The 23,694-nt window shown below is 41.6% G+C and overlaps 1 protein-coding gene across 5 annotated transcripts in view; it reads left to right on the top strand.

Moving 5' to 3' along the window:
- Positions 1–23,694, top strand: part of SYNE1 (spectrin repeat containing nuclear envelope protein 1) — a 667,130-nt gene that overhangs the window by 249,596 nt on the left and 393,840 nt on the right. For 4 of the 5 annotated variants that reach the window (XM_077283091.1, XM_077283090.1, XM_077283089.1 and 1 more), the window contains 5 exons: positions 2,021–2,128; positions 2,281–2,418; positions 2,626–2,790; positions 15,937–16,049; positions 21,723–21,891. In XM_077283091.1, coding sequence (XP_077139206.1) covers positions 2,021–2,128; positions 2,281–2,418; positions 2,626–2,790; positions 15,937–16,049; positions 21,723–21,891 — 693 coding nt within the window. Of the gene's footprint in view, positions 1–2,020; positions 2,129–2,280; positions 2,419–2,625; positions 2,791–15,695; positions 15,845–15,936; positions 16,050–21,722; positions 21,892–23,694 lie in introns of those variants that run through there. The other variant, XM_077283092.1, reaches the window with a different exon arrangement.

Raw genomic sequence — 23,694 nt, 5'->3', positions numbered from 1 at the left:
AACTCCAGAACGATGCAGCAGCGATCCAGTGACGTAACGGCGACTCACTTATCGTTCACGCTCCATGTAAAAACATTGCTGACATCGTTGCTTTTGCTGTCAAACATGACGATACACGCCGATCTAGCGACCAAATAAAGTTCTGGACTTCTAGCTCCGACCAGTGATATAACAGCGGGATCCAGATCGCTGCTGCGTGTCAAACTCAACGAGATCGCTATCCAGGACGCTGCAACGTCACGGATCGTTGTCGTTCTCATTGGAAAGTTGTTTAGTGTGAAGGTACCTTAAGACTGTGAAGCCGTTCTAATAACCGCAGGTGTCACCAGACGCTGCTATCATCTGACCCCACTCTGTCACGGTATCCCCGTGACAGTATCACTGACGATGTTTGTTTTAGTCCAAGGAAGGGTACACAAAGGTTTTTTGTCCATGAAAGAAAAATAATATTTTTTGGTTGATACACCAGTTTGTCTGATTTTTCATGCTTTGCCAAAGGTTTGAAAACAACCGTTTCCTCTATCATTATGACCAATTGTCGCAGGTATACAATCATTAACAGAACATTTATCTTTGTGGCCTGACAATCTATTACAACACTTTGTGTTACTGACAACTAGTCATATCAAAAACACTAAGCAATTATTGCAAATTATGAACTTACTACAACGGTCTTCTAACTATAATTGGGTTTCCACAAGTGATGTCACTGCATTGTATTTCAGCATCTCTCCTGATAAAGCCCTGGATGCTTTATCTTCCCATCTACACAAATATAGCATTTTTTTCACTTCACTTCAATTCATTGATTATATTATACAGGTTACTTTCCTTTTACTAATTAACAATTTTTTCTACTTTAAGAATGATTTTTACTTACTGATACTGTGTTGTCCAACAGATGCCAGATTTTCTGCATCTCTGCCAAACCTTTAAATGGCTTGGTGGGAGGAAACTGTATATCTGCCTACCAATCCATTCCAACACAGTATTGTATGGTACAGAAGATATATTGACAACCTGTTGTTAATCTGGTGGGACAGTGCTAGTTAATCTAATCTGCATTTGCTGCTTTTCCTAACAACAATACTTTAAATTTCCTGTTTACACCATTTCTTTATGTCTTTCTAATGGGTAATAACTTGGGCAATTCTATTAACACCAAACTGTACAGAAAACCGACCAAAAAAACTGTAGTATCTCTGGCCTTGTCTCCCATTGAACACATCTGAGATGTCAATGGCTTGCATTTGCAATGGGAGCTTCCTCAGACAACCATTAATAACCTTATTGATCTCAGCGAAGAAGTATAAGCCCACCATATAGTTTTGCGCATATCACTCATACGTGATACTAAATATATTGAGATGTTTTGAAAATTTGTTTTCCATTTTTTCATCATTTGCATATAATTAACATGTCTATTGATCATGTGAGTTTCTCAATTAGATGACTTTTCCTTTTTGCAGTGTTACAATTTTAATGTTGAGTCGTGTAGTGTTAGCAATTTCAGAATTAATTTCTAATTATATAAAAACAAAGATTTAATTTGCAATGAATTTCCTATACCAATATAAAGTGAAATGTAGCACAAATAAAAAAAACAAAATGCTTATAAAAAACATTATAGTTCTCCTCACCCAAGCATTGTTTCTTCTGTTCATCACTGAGCCAGGACTATTCTGCAAGGTCCCTGAAATCCTGACTGTACCGGTAACATAGGAGCCTTCAGGCTTCCAGTATTTTCGCATGAGAAAAGATCCCTGCAGACAATAGATTTCTATCCTTTATAAACCGTACAGGAGAAATAAAGGACTGAATTGTGGAAAGCGCATTAGATATGAGTTACTGTATATGATACTTCCTCCAGGTAGTAATATATGATGTAATAGAGTATAAGGAGTATAATGATATGAAGTCCATAGTTGTTGTTGACATGGAAGTATTGTATATCTTCTCTGCTGTGCATCTCTCTGCGTTATATATGATTTCTATTCATATACTTATTTCTCTTTTGTAGAGAGAAGACAGGTTGGTGCTTCGGGACTTAAAAGTTTGGATTGAACAGTTTGAAAGAGACATCACCCGCGCACAAACCGTAGAAAGCAGTTTACAGGACAGATACCAGGTATGTGACTAGTGCATGCCACCGGGCTTTGCATTACAGGACAATCCTTTTAACCCTTTAAGCTTTTCTTATGACATGCGTGAGGATTTTGGTGAGTAAACCGCACTTCTCTATATTCCTCCCTAACTGATCTCTTGTCTTTCATTTTGCAGTTGTACAAACAGTATAGAGTACAATATGAAATGAAAAGGAAACAGATTGAAAGTGTCATTCAGCCATTGGGCAAAGATGGAAAGCTATCCCTAGACCAGACAATGGTGAAGCAAGCATGGGAGAAGGTGTCGGCTAGAGTAGGTTACTAATACTGAACATAATATTTAGCTTCATGCATCTCTGGAACAGTGAATGTTGATCTTCATAGTCTTGATAATGTTTTGGTTAGGTCTCGAGACTGGTTTCTTTCATATCATGCCTTTGTTCAGTGCTTGATTGGGACAATATAAGTAAAGGTTACATGATAATTTAGAAATTAATGGAAAATACGATTTTACTTCTAGATTCTTGATTGGCATGTACAACTTGACAAATCTCTACCAGCTCCATTAGGAACCATTGGCTCCTGGTTATATCGAGCCGAGGTTGCACTCAGGGAAGATATTATTATGCAACAATCTCACGAAGAAACAGCAAATATGATTCACAGAAAATTAGAACAACATAGGGTAAGAAATCTGATTGCCAGACATACTGTATATCTTGTTGTTTGGAGTTAGCTAGTGAATTGTGAATGTTATAGTGCTAGTACCAATATTCATATTGCAATAAGGCTTGGGCCAGGGGTGTCCAAACCATTGGTGCAACCTGTGCAGCCACACAGTGACCCAAGATTTAAGGGGGGCCCACTACTACTTCCAAAATAGGTTGAATTATGTATTGTGATGAACTGTTAGTCTGAAAAGGGCCCATATGCAATTCTTCCCATATACAATTGTGTCCACCCTTGGCTTGGTCTATGAAATAATTTTGGCCATGACTCAGGACGCATGGCTCAAAATCGGTGTATGCCGCTACTAAAACACCAAGCAAGTGAATGGTAACCTGCAAGGTACTGCAACCATGACAAGCAAGTTGTAAATTGTGGGAACTGGTTGGATTTACTTGCATTATACAGCAATGTGATGGCGACATACAACAATTTTTGAACGCATGGCCTGTGTCGCTGCCAAAGAGGCTGCGTGGCCTCAGACTAATAATCATCTGCATTGCATAGTCATGGGTTTTAAGATGCTTTTCTAAATAATTCTTGTTTTTTGATCAGCTTGTTAGATTATTGCAGTTTTAGGCCAGTCTCACACGTCCAGATAATTCCGGTACCGGAAAAATCGGTACCGGAGTTATCTGTGTCCGTGTGCTCACGTGGCACATCAGTGTGGCACACGTGCAGCAGCCATGTGCCGCCCATGTGCCAACTGAGGAGTTAAGCGCTGTCCCCCCTGCGTGTGGTGCTGAAGCCGGCATTCATTCCTTCTCCCCAGCAGCGTTCGCTGGAGAGAAGGAATGAAAAATCAAGGTTTTTTTTTCTTTTGTGTTTAAAATAAAGTTCGTGGTCACCTCACGCCTCCCACCTGTGCTCCCACCCGCTTGCATTAAAATACTCACCCAGCTCCCACGATGCCTCCTCTCAGTGCCGCAGCTTGTCCTGTATGAGCGGTCATGTGGTACCGCTCATTACAGGGATGAATATGCGGCTCCACCCCTATGAGGGCTCCACCCCTAGAGTATAAGACATCATTTCAGTTGTTTCACACTTTTGTTAAGTATAGAATTCCACATGTGTTAATTACCGTATATGCTCGAGTATAAGCCGAGATTTTCAGCCCTTTTTTGGGGCTGAAAGTCCCCCTCTCGGCTTATACTCGAGTCGTACCCAGGGGTCGGCAGGGGAGGGGGAGCGGGGGCTATCTAATTATACTCACCTGCTCCTGGCACAGTCCCTGCAGGTCCCTGGCTCCTTGGCCCCCAGCTTGTTCCTGTACTGAGCGGTCATGGTACATGGTACCGCTCATTACAATAATGAATATGCGGCTCCACCTCCCATAGGGGTGGAGCCACATATTCATTACTATAATGAGAGGTAAAGGTGACCGCTCAGTACAGGGAGAAGCTGCAGTGCCGGGGAAGCAGGGACTGCAGCGCGCCAGGAGCAGGTGAGTATAATGGGGAGGGGAGCGCAGCGCGATATTCACCTGCTCCTCGTTCCGGCGCCGCTCCGTCTTCAGCGTCTCCTGCAGTGACACTCAGGTCAGAGGGCACGGTGATGTGGTTAGTGCGCGCCCTCTGCCTGAACGTCAGTGCAGAGGACGCTGAAAACGGAGCGGCGCCGGAACGAAGTCAGGTGAATATTGAAAGTGCCCGGGGCCTGAACGACGGAGAGTTGAGTATGTGATTTTTTTTTTTTATTGCAGCAACAGCAAATGGGGCAAGTGTCTGTATGGAGCATCTTATGGGGCAATAACGTTTGTGCTGCACTATATGGGGCAAGTGTCTGTATGGGGCCATAATCAACGTTTGTGCAGCACTATATGGGGCAAGTGTTTGTATGGGGTCATAATCAATTTTTCTGCAGCACTATATGGGGCAAGTGTCTGTATGGGGCCATAATTAAGGTTTGTGCAGCACTATATGGGGCAAGTGTCTGTATGGAGCATCTTATGGGGCCATAATCAACGTTTGTGCAGCACTATATGGGTCAAATATCTTTATGGAGCATCTTATGGGGCCATAATTAACGTTTGTGCAGCATTGTATGGGGCGAATGTCTGTATGGAGTATCTTATGGGGCCATAACGTTTGTGCAGCACTATATGGGGCAAATATCTTTATGGAGCATCTTATGGGCCCATAATCAACGTTTGTGCAGCACTATATGGGTCAAATATCTTTATGGAGCATCTTATGGGGCCATAATTAACGTTTGTGCAGCATTGTATGGGGCGAATGTCTGTATGGAGTATCTTATGGGGCCATAACGTTTGTGCAGCACTATATGGGGCAAATATCTTTATGGAGCATCTTATGGGCCCATAATCAATGTTTGTGTAGCATTATATGGGGCAAATATCTTTATGGAGCATCTTATGGGGCCATAATCAACATTTGTGCAGCATTATATTGGGCAAATGTGTCTATGGAGCATCTTATGGGGCCATTATTAACCTTTATGCAGGATTATATGGGGCATATTTTAATATGGAGCATCTCATGGGGCCATCATAAACTTTATGGAGCATTATATTGGGCTCCTGATTCAATATGGATATTCAAAAACACTTAACCTACTGATGTCTCAATTAATTTTACTTTTATTGGTATATATTTTTACTTTTGACATTTACCGGTAGCTGCTGCATTTCCCACCCTAGGCTTATACTCGAGTCATTAAGTTTTCCCAGTTTTTTGTGGCAAAATTAGGGGGGTCGGCTTATACTCGGGTTGGCTTATACTCGAGTATATACCGTAATAGTTTTGATGCCTTTGGTCTGAATGCACAATTTTCATAGTCATGAAAATACAGAAAAATCTTTAAATGAGAAGGTGTGTCCATACTTTTGGTCTGTACTGTAAGTGAATGTGTATGATGTACGGTATGTTGTTAGTTCTTCCTGGTACTATGCACGCAGATAGTCTGTAATTGACATAAACCTAGAATGTGACATAGAACCAAAATTATGAAATATGTTATTAAAAAACAGATAAATCTAATTTAAGGTAAGAGGATTGTAGTGACATGATTAAAAAGGCATAATGTAGGGGTGTACCATGACTATATCAGATATAATAAGGAGAATAAAATAAATAAATAATCTACACTCACTGGCCACTTTATTAGGTACACCTGTCCAACTTCTTGTTAACACTTAATTTCTAATCAGCCAATCACATGGCGGCAACTCAGTGCATTTAGGCATGTAGACATGGTCAAGACAATCTCCTGCAGTTCAAACCGAGCATCAGTATGGGGAAGAAAGGTGATTTGAGTGCCTTTGAACGTGGCATGGTTGTTGGTGCCAGAAGGGCTGGTCTGAGTATTTCAGAAACTGCTGATCTACTGGGATTTTCACGCACAACCATCTCTAGGGTTTACAGAGAATGGTCCGAAAAAGAAAAAAAATCCAGTGAGCGGCAGTTCTGTGGGCGGAAATGCCTTGTTGATGCCAGAGGTCAGAGGAGAATGGGCAGACTGGTTCGAGCTGATAGAAAGGCAACAGTGACTCAAATCGCCACTCGTTACAACCAAGGTAGGCCTAAGAGCATCTCTGAACGCACAGTGCGTCGAACTTTGAGGCAGATGGGCTACAGCAGCAGAAGACCACACCGGGTACCACTCCTTTCAGCTAAGAACAGGAAACTGAGGCTACAATTTGCACAAGCTCATCGAAATTGGACAGTAGAAGATTGGAAAAACGTTGCTTGGTCTGATGAGTCTCGATTTCTGCTGCGACATTCGGATGGTAGGGTCAGAATTTGGCGTAAACAACGTGAAAGCATGGATCCATCCTGCCTTGTATGGAGCATCTTTGGGATGTGCAGCCGACAAATCTGCGGCAACTGTGTGATGCCATCATGTCAATATGGACCAAAATCTCTGAGGAATGCTTCCAGCACCTTTTTGAATCTATGCCACGAAGAATTGAGGCAGTTCTGAAGGCAAAAGGGGTCCAACCCGTTACTAGCATGGTGTACCTAATAAAGTGGCCGGTGAGTGTATGTTACATAATAGAGACTGATATTATATATAGAAATTAAGTAAATTATATAAAGTTACTCCAGATTTATAAACAAATAAGACAACGTGACTTGTGCATAAACTGTATGGGTAAATATAGAAAGATAGTCTAACCAGACTTAATGATATAAAATAAAGTGACAAGTGCAATTGTATAGTACATCACTACAGTTTATTTTGCAGTGTAAATAAGTCTGCATTAGTGGTGCATATTGTTATGGACCTGGTGGTTAGGAGCACCCGGAATGACCTGATGGTTAAACTAGAAATATGGACAAGCTCTGGAGAAGTGGGAACTCTGCTGACCGCAAACCCTACTCCTATCACACACACTAGAAATAGCCGTGGAGCGTACCTAACTCTCCCTAGACGCCTCTTCACAGCCTAAGAGCTAACTACCCCTAAAGATAGAAATATAAGCCTTACCTTGCCTCAGAGAAATTCCCCAAAGGAAAAGGCAGTCCCCACATATATTAACTGTGAGTTAAGAGGAAAGTCACAAACACAGGAATGAAACCGGTTTTAGCAAAGGAGGCCAGTCTTCACTAAATAGTCAGAGGATAGAAAAGGGAACTATGCGGTCAGCACAAAAAACTACAAAAACCACGCAGAGTGTTTTTGTCCAAGGACAGAACTCACCACAGTACCATTCATGACCACAGGAGGGAGTCCGAGAACGGAATTCACAACAGTACCCCCCCCTTGAGGAGGGGTCACCGAACCCTCACCAGGGCCCCCAGGCCGATCAGGACGGGCCAAATGAAAGGCACGAACTAAATCGGCAGCATGGACATCGGAGGCAACAACCCAGGAATTATCCTCCTGACCATAGCCCTTCCACTTAACCAGGTACTGAAGCTTCCGTCTTGAAATACGAGAATCTAAAATCTTCTCCACCACATACTCCAACTCCCCCTCGACCGACACCGGAGCAGGAGGATCAACGGAGGGAACCATAGGCGCCACATATCTCCACAACAACGACCTATGGAACACATTATGGATGACAAAAGAAGCTGGAAGGACCAAACGAAATGACACAGGATTGAGAATTTCAGAAATCTTATAAGGTCCAATGAAACGAGGTTTAAACTTAGGAGAAGAAACCTTCATAGGAACAAAACGAGAAGATAACCAAACCAAATCCCCAACACGAAGTCGGGGACCAACACAGCGATGGCGGTTAGCGAAACGTTGAGCCTTCTCTTGGGACAACGTCAAATTGTCCACTACGTGAGTCCAAATTTGCTGCATCCTGTCCACCACAGAATCCACCCCAGGACAGTCAGAAGGCTCAACCTGCCCCGAAAAAAACGAGGATGAAAACCAGAATTGCAAAAAATAGGCGAAACCAAAGTAGCCGAGCTAGCCCGATTATTAAGGGCGAACTCAGCCAATGGCAAGAAGGTCACCCAATCATCCTGATCAGCAGAAACAAAGCATCTCAGATAGGTTTCCAAAGTCTGATTGGTTCGTTCGGTTTGGCCATTTGTCTGAGGATGGAAAGCCAAAGAAAAAGACAAATCAATGCCCATCTTAGCACAAAAGGACCGCCAAAACCTAGAGACAAACTGGGAACCTCTGTCAGACACAATGTTCTCCGGAATGCCATGCAAACGAACCACATGCTGAAAAAATAGTGGAACCAAATCCGAGGAGGAAGGCAATTTAGGCAAGGGTACCAAATGGACCATCTTAGAAAAGCGATCACAAACGACCCAGATGACAGACATCCTTTGAGAGACAGGAAGATCTGAAATAAAATCCATGGAAACATGCGTCCAGGGCCTTTTCGGAACCGGCAAGGGCAAAAGCAACCCATTGGCACGAGAACAACAGGGCTTGGCCCGAGCACAAGTCCCACAGCTGCACAAAAGAACGCACATCCCGTGACAAGGAAGGCCACCAAAAGGACCTAGCCACCAAATCTCTGGTACCAAAAATCCCAGGATGACCAGCCAACACCGAACAGTGAACCTCAGAAATAACTCTGCTAGTCCATCTATCAGGGACAAACAGTCTCTCCGCAGGACAACGGTCAGGTCTATCAGCCTGAAACTCCTGCAGCACTCGCTGCAAATCAGGGGAGATGGCAGACAGAATTACCCCCTCTTTGAGAATACCAACCGGCTCAGGAACTCCCGGAGAATCAGGCACAAAACTCCTAGAAAGGGCATCAGCCTTCACGTTCTTAGAACCAGGAAGGTACGAGACCACAAAATCGAACCGGGAGAAAAACAGCGACCATCGAGCCTGTCTAGGATTCAACCGCTTGGCAGACTCGAGATAAGTCAGATTCTTGTGATCCGTCAAGACCACCACGCGGTGCTTGGCTCCCTCGAGCCAATGTCGCCACTCCTCGAATGCCCACTTCATAGCCAGCAACTCACGATTGCCAACATCATAATTACACTCAGCAGGCGAAAACTTTCTTGAAAAAAAAGCACATGGCTTCATCACAGAGCCATCAGAACTTCTTTGAGACAGAACAGCCCCTGCTCCAATCTCAGAAGCATCCTCCTCGACCTGAAAAGGGAGCGAAACATCTGGGTGACGCAGCACAGGGGCCGAAGAAAAACGACGTTTCAGCTCCTGAAAAGCCTCTACGGCCGCAGAGGACCAATTCACCACATCAGTGCCTTTCTTTGTCAAATCAGTCAAAGGTTTAACCACACTAGAAAAATTAGCGATGAAGCGACAGTAAAAATTAGCAAAGCCCAGGAATTTCTGAAGGCTCTTCACAGATGTAGGCTGAGTCCAATCATGGATGGCCTGGACTTTAACAGGGTCCATCTCGATAGTAGAAGGGGAAAAAATGAAGCCCAAAAAGGAAACCTTCTGAACTCCGAAGAGACATTTAGACCCCTTCACAAACAAGGAATTAGCACGAAGGACCTGGAACACCATTCTGACCTGCTTCACATGAGACTCCCAATCATCCGAAAAGACCAAAATATCATCCAAATATACAATCATGAATCTATCCAGATATTTTCGGAAGATGTCATGCATAAAGGATTGAAACACAGATGGAGCATTAGAAAGCCCGAATGGCATCACCAGATACTCGAAATGACCCTCGGGCGTATTAAATGCTGTTTTCCATTCATCACCCTTTTTAATACGCACAAGATTATACGCCCCTCGAAGATCAATCTTGGTGAACCAACTAGCCCCCCTAATCCGAGCAAACAAATCAGACAGCAGAGGCAAAGGGTACTGAAATTTGACCGTGATTTTATTAAGAAGGCGGTAATCTATAAAGGGTCTCAGAGAACCGTCCTTCTTGGCCACAAAAAAGAACCCTGCTCCCAACGGCGATGAAGACGGGCGAATATGCCCCTTCTCCAAGGACTCCTTTATATAACTCCGCATAGCGGCGTGTTCTGGCACAGATAAATTGAAAAGCCGGCCCTTAGGAAACTTACTACCAGGAATCAAATTAATAGCACAATCACAATCCCGATGAGGAGGTAGCACACTGGATTTGGGCTCATCAAAAACATCTCGGTAATCCGACAAAAACTCAGGGACTTCAGAAGGAGTGGAAGAAGAAATTGACATCAACGGAACATCGCCATGTACCCCTTGACAACCCCAACTAGACACAGACATTGATTTCCAATCCAATACTGGATTCTGAACCTGTAGCCACGGCAAACCCAACACGACCACATCATGCAAATTATGCAACACCAAAAAGCGAATATCCTCCTGATGTGCAGGAGCCATGCACATGGTCAACTGAGTCCAGTACTGAGGTTTATTCTTGGCCAAAGGCATAGCATCAATTCCCCTTAATGGAATAGGATACTGCAAAGGCTCCAAAGAAAAACCACAGCGCCTGGCAAACTCCAAGTCCATCAAATTCAGGGCAGCGCCTGAGTCCACAAATGCCATAACAGAGTAGGATGACAAAGAGCAAATCAGAGTAACAGACAAAAGAAATTTAGGCTGTACAGTACCAATGGTGACAGACCTAGTGAACCGCTTAGTGCGCTTAGGACAGTCAGAGATAGCATGAGTGGAGTCACCACAGTAAAAACACAGGCCATTCTGACGTCTGTGTTCTTGCCGTTCAGTTCTGGTCAAAGTCCTATCACATTGCATAAGCTCAGGCCTCTGCTCAGAGGATACCGCCAAATGGTGCACAACTTTGCGCTCGCGCAAACGCCGATCAATTTGAATAGCCAAGGACATTGATTCATTCAGACCAGCAGGCATAGGGAACCCCACCATGACATCCTTAAGGGCTTCAGAAAGACCCTTTCTAAAAATCGCTGCCAGGGCACACTCATTCCACTGAGTAAGCACAGACCATTTTCTGAACTTCTGGCAATATACCTCCGCCTCATCCTGACCCTGACACAAAGCCAGCAAGATTTTCTCTGCCTGATCCACCGAATTCGGTTCGTCATAAAGCAATCCTAGCGCCAGAAAAAACGCATCTACATTAAGCAATGCAGGATCTCCTGGCGCAAGGGAGAATGCCCAGTCTTGAGGGTCGCCACGTAACAAAGAAATAATAATTTTTACTTGCTGAATGGGGTCACCAGAGGAGCGGGGTTTCAAAGCAAGAAACAGTCTACAATTATTTTTGAAATTCAGAAACTTAGATCTATCCCCAGAAAACAAATCAGGAATTGGGATTCTAGGTTCTAACATCGGATTCTGAACTACATAATCTTGAATGCTTTGCACCCTTGCAGCGAGTTGATCCACACAAGAGGACAGACCTTGAATGTCCATATCTACACCTGAGTCCTGAACCACCCAGAGGTTAAGGGGAAAAGAGAAACAAAACACACTGCAGAGAAAAAAAAATGGGTTCAGAACTTCTCTTATCCCTCTTTTGAGATGCATTAACACTTTGCAGGCCAGCTGTACTGTTATGGACCTGGTGGTTAGGAGCACCCGGAATGACCTGATGGTTAAACTAGAAATATGGACAAGCTCTGGAGAAGTGGGAACTCTGCTGACCGCAAACCCTACTCCTATCACACACACTAGAAATAGCCGTGGAGCGTACCTAACTCTCCCTAGACGCCTCTTCACAGCCTAAGAGCTAACTACCCCTAAAGATAGAAATATAAGCCTTACCTTGCCTCAGAGAAATTCCCCAAAGGAAAAGGCAGCCCCCACATATATTAACTGTGAGTTAAGAGGAAAGTCACAAACACAGGAATGAAACCGGTTTTAGCAAAGGAGGCCAGTCTTCACTAAATAGTCAGAGGATAGAAAAGGGAACTATGCGGTCAGCACAAAAAACTACAAAAACCACGCAGAGTGTGCAAAAAGACCTCCACACCGACTCACTGTGTGGAGGTGCAACTCTGCACCCCCAGAGCTTCCAGCTAGCAAGGAAATATCATGATAGCAAGCTGGGCTCGAATTTAGCAGTACTAAGAAACATATTCAGGAAACAGCAACAACAAATAAACTAGTAGGAACTTAGCTTCTGCTGAAGTAGACAGGTCATCAGAGAAGTCCAAGAGAGATCTGAACCAATACTGAGACATTGACAGCTGGCATGAAGTAACGATCTGAGTGGAGTTAAATAGGGAAGCCAGCATAACAATAAACGAGGCAGCTGAGAAAGCCAACCTCAAGGACCAGCAATTCCCCTCAAAGCCACCAGAGGGAGTCCAAGGACAGAACTCACCACAGTACCATTCATGACCACAGGAGGGAGTCCGAGAACGGAATTCACAACAGCATATATATACAATCTGAGAAAATCACTCAATGTATATGATAGGTACAGACCCCTATGCAGGGACAATATGCTCAACAAGGGTTTCGTCTTTGCCTTGGCAAGGGAATCTTAGCATGTAATTGATGATGAAGTGAAATCCTAGACATTGTATTGTGTGTTAGCCAATTGGGCTACTAGAATTCTGTTTTTTTGCAATGATGATGAATGCAGTAGGTTGCATTTCTTTATTAAAGAGAAGGCATACTTATAGATCTAACAAAGTTAACTTAATGCATGACACACTGTGATCCTATTATACAGCAAATTGTGCAGAGGATACACAATTAACAGAATCAGTGGGAAAAAAATAGTGTGGCGTATTATGGCAGAATATGCTGTTGAGAATATGGTGCTTTATTGAGGTACTAAACAGTGTTGAAGTCTTGTAAATGCTTCCATTGTCCCTAAGCAAAGCTTTGCTGTATGCTTAAAAAGGAATAGTACTTTCAATAACCTTTGCATAAATTAATGGTAAAGGTGATTATAAGAAACTTGTCAATGTATCTCATTAGAGGAATCAACTTCCTTCCCTACTTATTAGAGACATCTCCCCCCTTGACTCCTGAACTAATCATCCAATGTGAAAAATCAGCTTAAGTCTGTTTTGTTCAGAAGAGACGATTGCAGGTGTCATGTGACATACCCCATAATCCGCTATGGGGAGGAGGAGTGAGCAATAGGGAAGGGAACAGACAGAGGCAGGCAGAAAACCATTCTGCAGAGCTCTGGAACAAGTGTTACCTTACATCAGAGCTTGATTCAGATCAAAGCAGCTCAGCTCTGCTATATAATATCCTTCATGCTATTGCAGCTTGCTTTTGTGAGCTAAAAAGTGAATGAAAAACAGACATTCCCTTCACTATCCTGTGTTGTCTATGGAACAAATAACTGCAGCTCCTCTCCTCTCCACAGCAAACAGTGGATTGCAAATTGCAGATCAGAAGATTAGGGTAATAGGTCGTTTAGAGAACCTTTTCTTGATATGCTAATTTATTGAGACAGGTTTTTTGGGTTTTCAGGAGTTGTATGCCAAAATCATCAGTATTAAAACAATAAAAGACCTGACAAATTTCAGTTGGTGGATAATTAATCTATAATATATGAAAGTTTAATTGTAATCATTACATTATGGTAAATAATGAAATTTAACACTATATGCTAATTTTTTGAGAAGGACCTGTATAGCCAAAAAACCTATACACATATTCACCCCGATTGGATGACCTTGCATGCATTTTAAAGAGAGGTAGGGAGGGGTAAGCTGCTGTCAGCTTTTCCACAGGGAGAACAAAAAGTTTACCCTGCCCAATTCTTCCTTTGGGAGACCCCATACACACTAGTTAGTTGGCCTATTGTGTAGAAATCAGCTGGTTGGGATGACTTTAATATACAGGTGCATCTCACAAAATTAGAATAACATTAAAAAGTTAATTTATTTCAGTTCTTCAATACAAAAAGTGAAACTCATAAATTAGATAGTCATTACAAATAGAATGACATATATCAAGTGTTTATTTCTGTTAATGTTGATGATTATGGCTTACAGCCAATGAAAACCCAAAAGTCATTATCTCAGTAAATTAGAATACTTTATAACACCAGCTTGAAAAAATGATTTTAACATCCGAACTATTGGCCTGCTGAAATGTTTGTTCAGTAAATGCACTCAATACTTGGTCGGGGCTCCTTTTGTATCAATTACTGCATCAATGTGGCGTGTCACGGAGGTGATCAGCCTGTGGCACTGCTGAGGTGTTATGGAAGCCCAGGTTGCTTTGATAGCAGCCTTCAGCTCGTTTGCATTGTTGGGTCTGATGTCTCATCTTCCTCTTGACAATACCACATAGATTCTCTATGGGGTTAAGGTCAGAAGAGTTTGCTGGCCAATCAAGCACAGTGATACTGTTGTTTCTAAACCAGGTATTGGCACTTTTGGCAGTGTTCACAGGTGCCAAGACCTGCTGGAGAATTAAATTTCCATCTCCATGTGAAGTATCCACAATCAATCATGGTTTCTGGAGCCATGTCATCTGCTGGTGTGGGTCCACTGTGTTTTATCAAGACCAAAGTCATCGCAGCCGTCTACCAGGAAATTTTAGAGCACTTAATGCTTCCCTCTGCTCACAACCTTTTTAGAGATGAAAATGTAATTCTCCAGCAGGACTTGGCACCTGTCCACACTGCCAAAAGTACCAATACCTGGTTTAAAAACAACAGGATCACTGTGCTTGATTGGCCAGCAAACTCATCTGATCTTAACCCCATATAGAATCTATGGGGTATTGTCAAGAGGAAGATGAGAGGCATCAGACCCAACAATGCAGAGGAGCTGAAGGATGCTATTAAAGCAACCTGGGCTTCCATAACACCTCAGCAGTGCCACAGACTGATGGCCTCCATGCCACGCCGCATTGATGCAGCAATTGATGCAAAAGGAGCCCCGACCAAGTATTGAGTGCATTTATTGACCATACATTTCAGTAGGTCAACATTTCGGATGTTAAAATCCTTTTTTAAAGTTGGTGTTATAAAGTATTCTAATTTACTGAGATAATGTATTTTGGGTTTTCATTGGCTGTAAGCCATAATCATCAACATTAACAGAAATAAACACTTGAAATAGATCACTCTGTTTGTAATGACTCTATATAATACATGAGTTTCACTTTTTGTGTTGAAGAACTGAAATGAATTAACTTTTTGATGATATTCCAATTTTGTGAGATGCACCTGTATATCTGGCATTTGGATTCACACCGTATGTAACATAGTATCACCTCTTGACCAATCACAAAGCCACATTTTTTTTGTCAATTCTGTGAGTATGCTATATTGCAGGTAAGGTGAAAACTGCTGAGCTATTAATGAAAAAAGCTGCCCTGGAAATTAATTTCTTATTCTGATCCCGTAAATACAGTAAGGGCAGTAAATCATACAGACCAAATTTTCTCATGCGGAAATATACTGTAAGTCTGAGTCCAATCAATAGACATCAGATGTATATTCAGGGAAACCCCTGAAAAGTAAGAGGCAGTGCCAGTTCTGCATCTCTGTAGATGCCAAAATCCTGATCAGGTTCAGTCCTTGAGCACATTTGCTGAAAGGCTTTCAAGACTGATCTGTACAAAGCGTTTATTAAGATGAGCTTTCATGACGGGATAAAATTGCATGCCACTGTGACAGATAAAATTTCCGAGCACACAAATCCTGAACAGTGACTCATCGCTGCAGCTTGGTGCTTTATATTTTTTTTTCTGGTAACACAGCCAAACCGTTTTCTGCATTTTCATTACAATATATGCATTTTTTTTCTCATTTTCCGAATAGGACGTACTCAAGAATCTGGATGGTTATAAAAAGGCTTTTCAGGAGATCCACCGCTCACGATCTGTCAACGGAGTCCCCGTCCCTGTAGAGCAGCTCGAAGACATGGCAGAAAGGTAAAAGAGAATTACAGGCGTTATCCCCCTTATTAGCATTGATTGTTTAAAATTGGCCCGAGGCAGTGTAAAGGGATGGAGAAGGGGGATATGATCCTGAAGGAATGTATTAAGATGCTTCATGTCAATTATTATATGGCATAGACTATATTATAGCTTCGAATGATCCCAATATTACTCGATTACGACACAAATTCATCTTCCTATGGATGAGACCTGATAGATTGAAACACTTTATATCTGTGAGATATTACACATAGAAATAGATCTGCATTATAGGTTAGTTACCAAGGAGATCAGCAACTAATTGTGAGCCTGGCACCCGGGCACTTAGTGTGCAGCAAGCTTATGTGGATTTCCTCCATGCTCCGAGGATTTCCACATTTTTTGCAGTTGTCTAATATTATATATTAGATTCATTTTTGTGTTTTTAGTTTTATATGTGGAAACCAAATCAGATAATATTTCATGATTAGTAAGATAATATGTTGTGAAAATATGACATCATTTACTATTTAGTTTATTTGAAAACTATTTTTATGTTATAGTCTGGTTATAAAAACTTTTATCATAATTTAGATATGGAGTCTTATAGAGGGTGCAACTCCTACATAATAATTATTTAAATAAATTATACCTTACTGAATTACAGAGATAATGATGTTGAGATTAAAGTTTTTATTGATAGTATTTCTATAAATGCTAAATACATTTACACAGATATTAAAGCCAGGTAGGGGCAGATTGATTTTCACTCTTTTGCCTGGTAGTGCCACGTTTCCTAGATATCCATAGAAAATGCCCAAAAAAGGCTGACAATGGAAGCAACTATCTTATTAAATTGCCCTGATTACTAGGTGGTTTCTTTAGTTTGTCTAATTGTTGCCTTGTCACCAAGCTGCTTGCCTATTGTCCTGTAGCCCATTTCAGCCTTGTGCAGGTTTACAGTTTTGTCCCTGGTGTCCTTAGATAGCTCTTTGGTCTTGGCCATGGTGAAGAGGTTGGAGTGCGATTGATTTTGTGTGTGGATAGATGACTTTTCTATAGGTAATGAGTTCAAACAGATGGGAAAACTTGCAAAATTGGCAGGGTGTCAAATATTTATTTTCCCCACTGTAAACACACATATGCAAATGGACTCTTTATAGAGAAAGACGTCAGAAACTTTAGTGCCACCTATTGGAAGTAGTGATTCTAAAAGTCAATACTAACCCTTTAAAGGGCCTTGCCACATGACCTAGGTTAAGAAGCCTTTACAGACACGTGTTTCGGGGTGTTTGCCCTTCATAAGTGCAAAGCAGGAGAACTGGTTTCGCTGGGTGAGAGATCTCTGACCCTCAGTCAGAGGATTAAGAGATAAAAGCTCCCAGTCAGCATTGGGGGACTTACAGAGAATGCAATGCACCTCTGGGAGTTTAATTATAATTGAATAAATAATTACGGTATGTAAATTCCTAGAGGAGCAATGAATGGCCAGTTATTCTCTGTATGTCAAACTGCACAAGGAGAAACTTTACACCTTAGGACCCATAAACACAAAGGCACACAATAAAGTCACAAATAGATTCTATAAAAGGCTTATGTCAGGACAGAGATAAATATGGTACATTGATATAGCCAATGGTTTATATTCATTTTTTCATCGTGATTGACTGTAAATTTTTCATTAAAGGGCATCTGTCAATAGAATTATCCCATCTAAGCCATCTATATGGGAATGTAGGTCTTAGAAAGTTTAATGAAATGATAGCTTGATATCTGCAATTTCTTATTATTAAAGGGAATCTGTCAGTAGAATCAATCCTGCTAAATTGTCTTGATATCTATCATCGGATATTTTATTTCAGAGGTACAGATCTCTATGAAAATCAAGTCCAAATAACTTATTTTAAATTAATGGGGCATTACCAGTGTGAGAAATGTAATGACTGACAGTCTCCATTCCTGATCCACATGTCTCACGCTGCTAACACTTCTTTCATTTAAAATAAGCTTTGTAGGCAGATTCTTCGGGAGATCTATATCTTGCCCATGTATCTTAACAGCTCATTTTCATATTAAGAAAAATGTGGATTTCTTTGGAATAAAATATCAGATCACATAAATCAAGATGGTTTAGCGGGATTGATTATTTAAAATTGCTCTGAGTTGTCATTTTATGACTAATTATACCCAGAAGCCTTACATATGTAGATATATGTACGTGTGTGCGTGTATATATATATATATATATATATATATATATATATATATATATATATATATATATATATATATGTACACACTGCTCAAAAAAATAAAGGGAACACTGAAATCCCACATCCTAGATATCACTGATTGAAATATTCCAGTTGTATATCTTTGTTCATTACAAAGTGGAATGTGTTGAGAACAATAAAACCTAAAAATTATCAATGTAAATCACAACTAATATCCCACGGAGGTCTGGAGTTGAAATGATGCTCAAAATCAAAGTGGAAAATGAAGTTACAGGCTGATCCAACTTCAGTGGAAATGCCTCAAGACAAAGAAATGATGCTCAGTATTGTGTGTGGCCTGGGCATGCTCCTGATGAGGCAGCAGATGGTCTCCTGAAGGATCTCCTCCCAGACCTGGACTAAAGCATCCACCAACTCCTGGGCAGTCTGTGGTGCAACGTGACGTTGGTGGATGGTGCGAGACATGATGTCCCAGAAGTGTTCAATCGGATTCAGGTCTGGGGAACGGGCAAGTCAGTCAGCTTCAATGCCTTCATCTTTCAGGAACTGCTGACACGCTCCAGCCACATGAGGAGTGGCATTGTCCTGCATTAGAAGGAACCAAGGGCCAATCGCACCAACATATGGTATCACAAGGGGTCTGAGGATCTCATCTCGGTACCTAATGGCAGTCAGGCCAGCTCTGGCGAGCACATGGAGGGCTGTGTGGCCCTCCAAAGAAATGCCACCCCACACCATTACTGACCTACTGCCAAACCGGTCATGCTGAAGGATGTTGCAGTCAGCAGATTTCTCTCCATGGCATCTCCAGACTCTGTCACGTCTGTCACATGTGCTCAGTGTGAACCTGCTTTTATCTGTGATGAGCACAGGACACCAGTGGCGAATTTGCCAATCCTGGTGTTCTGTGGCAAATGCCAAGCGTCCTGCACAGTGTTGGGCTGTGAGGAAAACCCCATCTGTGGACGTCGGGCACTCAGACCATCCTCATGGAGTTGGTTTCTAAACGTTTGTGCAGACACATGCACATTTGTGGCCTGCTGGAGGTCATTTTGCAGGGCTCTAGCAGTGCTCCTCCTGTTCCTCCTTGCACAAAGCTTGGGGTAGCAGTCCTGCTGCTGGGTTGTTGCCCTCCTACGGCCCCCTCCACGTCTCCTGGTGTACTGGCCTGTCTCCGGGTAGCGCCTCCAGCCTCTGGACACTACGCTGACAGACGCAGCAAACCTTCTTGCCACAGCTCGCATTGATGTGCCATCCTGGATGAGCTGCACTACCTGAGCCACTTGTGTGGGTTGTAGAGTCCGTTTCATGCTACCACGAGTGTGAAAGCTCAACCAACATTCAAAAATGACCAAAACATCAGCCAGAAAGCTGATGGTACTGAGATGTGGTCTGTGGTCCCCACTTGCAGAACCACTCCTTTATTGAGTGTGTCTTGATAATTGCCAGTAATTTCCATCTGTTGTCTATTCCATTTGCACAACAGCATGTGAAATTGATTGTCAAACAGTGTTGCTTCCTAAGTGGACAGCTTGACCTCACAGAAGTTTGATTTACTTGGAGTTATATTCTGTTGTTTAAGTGTACCCTCTATTTTTTTTGAGCAGTCTATATATATATATATATATATATATATATATACCGTATATATATATATATATATATATATATATATGTACACTGCTCAGAAATATATACATAATGTGTGTGTATATATATATATATATATATATATATATATATATATATATATATATATATACAGTGCCTACAAGTAGTATTCAACCCCCTGCAGATTTAGCAGGTTTAATAAGATGCAAATAAGTTAGAGCCTTCAAACTTCAAACAAGAGCAGGATTTATTAACAGATGCATAAATCTTACAAACCAAAAAGTTTTGTTGCTCAGTTAAATTTTTATAAATTTTAAACATAAAAGTGTGGGTCAATTATTCTTCAACCCCTAGGTTTAATATTTTGTGGAATAACCTTTGTTTGCAATTACAGCTAATAATCGTCTTTTATAAGACCTGATCAGGCCGGCACACGCCACTGCAACACCTTGATTTTTTGCCTCTTGAACCAGGCCTTGGTTTTCTTGGCTGTGTGCTTTGGGTCGTTGTCTTGTTGGAAGATGAAATGACGACCCATCTTAAGATCCTTGATGGAGGAGCGGAGGTTCTTGGCCAAAATCTCCAGGTAGACCGTGCTATCCATCTTCCTATGGATGCGGACCAGATGGCCAGGCCCCTTGGATGAGAAACAGCCCCACAGCATGATGCTGCCACCACCATGCTTGACTGTAGGGATGGTATTCTTGGGGTCGTAAGCAGTGCCATCCAGTCTCCAAACGTCACGTGTGTGGTTGGCACCAAAGATCTCGATCTTGGTCTCATCAGACCAGAGAACCTTAAACCAGTCAGTCTCAGAGTCCTCCAAGTGATCATGAGCAAACTGTAGACGAGCCTTGACATGACGCTTTGAAAGTAAAGGTACCTTACGGGCTCGTCTGGAACGGAGACCATTGCGGTGGAGTACGTTACTTATGGTATTGACTGAAACCAATGTCCCCACTGCCATGAGATCTTCCCGGAGCTCCTTCCTTGTTGTCCTTGGGTTAGCCTTGACTCTTCGGACAAGCCTGGCCTCGGCACGGGAGGAAACTTTCAAAGGCTGTCCAGGCCATGGAAGGCTAACAGTAGTTCCATAAGCCTTCCACTTCCGGATGATGCTCCCAACAGTGGAGACAGGTAGGCCCAACTCCTTGGAAAGGGTTTTGTACCCCTTGCCAGCCTTGTGGCCCTCCACAATCTTGTCTCTGATGGCCTTGGAATGCTCCTTTGTCTTTCCCATGTTGACCATGTATGAGAGCTGTTCACAAGTTTGGGGAGGGTCTTAAATAGTCAGAAAAGGCTGGAAAAAGAGATAATTAATCCAAACATGTGAAGCTCATTGTTCTTTGTGCCTGAACTACTTCTTAATACTTTAGGGGAACCAAACAGAATTCTGGTGGGTTGAGGGGTTGAATAATAAATGACCCTCTGAAAATACTTTTCACAATTTAAAAAAAAAAATAAACAAAGAAATAACATTCTTTTTTGCTGCGGTGCATTTCACACTTCCAGGCTGATCTACAGTCCAAATGTCACAATGCCAAGTTAATTCCAAATGTGTAAACCTGCTAAATCTGCAGGGGGTTGAATACTACTTGTAGGCACTGTATATATATACATACATATATATATATATATATATATATATATATATATATATATATATATATATATATATATATATATATATATACATATATATATATATATATATATATATATATATATATATATATATTATCATTGTTAGATTTTACATTGCCAAATTCTGTTTTGAAAAAATGAAAAGTAGAAATGTGAGTTTCAGTTGTGCACTGTAAAACAAATGCTTGGTTTTCGGCAGATTCAGCTTCGTGGCCTCGTCCTCCCAGCTTCATATGATGAAGTTAGAGTTCATGGAATTAAAGTATCGACTTTTGGCACTGTTAGTGCTAGCAGAATCAAAGCTCAAGTCATGGATCATAAAATACGGCAGAAGAGAATCTGTGGAATTGCTGTTACAAAACTATATTGTAAGTAAAGTCAATTATCAATAACTGTGCCTTGTACATGATGTGTTAGAATATATCATATTATCATCTGTGTGTTTTGTCAGCCATAATGTGCTACTGAAAGAAGTCCCCCATGAATATTATTTTTTTTAATAAATCTGTGTATGTGTGCAAGTAGGATTGAGTGTGTGTATTAATATACTCACCTACCTCCACCTTCTCTGGAATCCAGTGTCATTCTGCTCCTCTTCTAAGTAACATCAGTGCTCTTCGGACACTATGCTCTATGCTTGTGCTGGAAGTGGCTTTTACAATTTAAGCCCATGGAGCCTAGGTCTGATCCCTCATAGTCTTACATTAGAAAAGCCCCTTCCGGGTCATTCAGAGTGCAGGGTCACCCGGAGAGTCTGAAGAGCGGTGATATCACTGAGAAGAGGATCAGAATGGCACTGAATCCCAGAGAAGTCGGCGGTAGGTGAATATATTAATATACTCGTACTACTCTACATATACAGAGATTTATTTAAAAAATAATCTTCGTGAGAGGGCTTCCTTAAAGCAAAAGTTTAGGGGCTTATAGTTGAAGTAAATTTATAACTTGTGATATTCATGTAATAAGCCATATATACGGTACATAGTTTATGTTTGGGGGGAAGTTTCTGTAATGGCTACAAGTACTTGACCATGTAGAACTTCTCATTCTATAATGGCAAATTTATAAGCAGTTTATGAATAGGACTGATTATCTTGTGAACATCTCATGTTTACCCTCATCTAGTAAGAATGAAGTTTTCCAGTGGGTGAGATCCAACCATTCCACGTTTCTCACCTTAATAAAAGGAATAACCTTCAGCATCTATACTCTAAAACATATATGTTGCAAACATGTTAGTCTGTCTTATACAGACATAGAAAGTATAAAGGAAATATGAATCATGAAGGGGAAATAGATGAAAGCTTCTGCTTCAGTTTTCTGGGATGAAAAAGTCACAAATTTTGTCACAACCAGTTGTACAAAAAATGTGAGATATTTTACGATTGTGTGCCTCTCTTGCCAATTTCGACAGGTGGGTGGGAAGGTGGTCATAGTTAGAAAAACAAAATAGGTTCTGCTTGGCTCTGCTGACAGGGCATGACTACGGACATCATGCTGATTTATAGCCAGCTCCCTGCTGCCTAACTCCACAGAGCCCTCAATCAGCATAACATCAGCAGTCACGCCCGGTCGACAGAGCAGCCCAGAAGAAGAATGCTGCTGTGTTGACATAGAGCAGTTGAATCACCAGCAGTTGAATCGCCGATTGGTCGGTGACGGTTCTGAGCCGGTGCTCGGTAGAACAGGCGGGTAGTTGTCTCTATTTGGCTCATACTAAAAAAAAAAAATAGTCCTGGACGAACCCTTTAAGTATTTGTAAGTAGAATTAATTAGTGGACTTTGGTATCTAATTTTTTCCATGACCAAGGCTGTTCTTTGATACATTCTCATCAGTATGCATGTTCTGCTGACTACTTGCATTGTGCTCACACCTGTCATCATCATTGTTACACAGTGTCAATGGTAAGAAGGCCATTATATATATTTCCTGAAAACACTGACCTACTTGGTATGACTTCTCACCTATTGTCATCAGGTGTAAGGATATTAGATGTGAATTAAACAATGTAAATGGTTTGAGGTGAAGAGCCAGTGATTGAATACAGACCCTAGAAATCTGAATCTGGATAAAACATCGCCATGGCAACATTTGTTCCAGAAGCCGTGACCTCCCATCTCCGTATTTTAGAGGACTCTTTTCCTTTTTTGTTCTCCTGTCCTTGTGTTTG

This window comes from Ranitomeya variabilis, chromosome 2 (genome assembly GCF_051348905.1).
Source record: "Ranitomeya variabilis isolate aRanVar5 chromosome 2, aRanVar5.hap1, whole genome shotgun sequence".
Classification (NCBI taxonomy): Eukaryota; Metazoa; Chordata; class Amphibia; order Anura; family Dendrobatidae; genus Ranitomeya; species Ranitomeya variabilis.
This window is presented reverse-complemented; position numbering and strand designations above follow the sequence as displayed.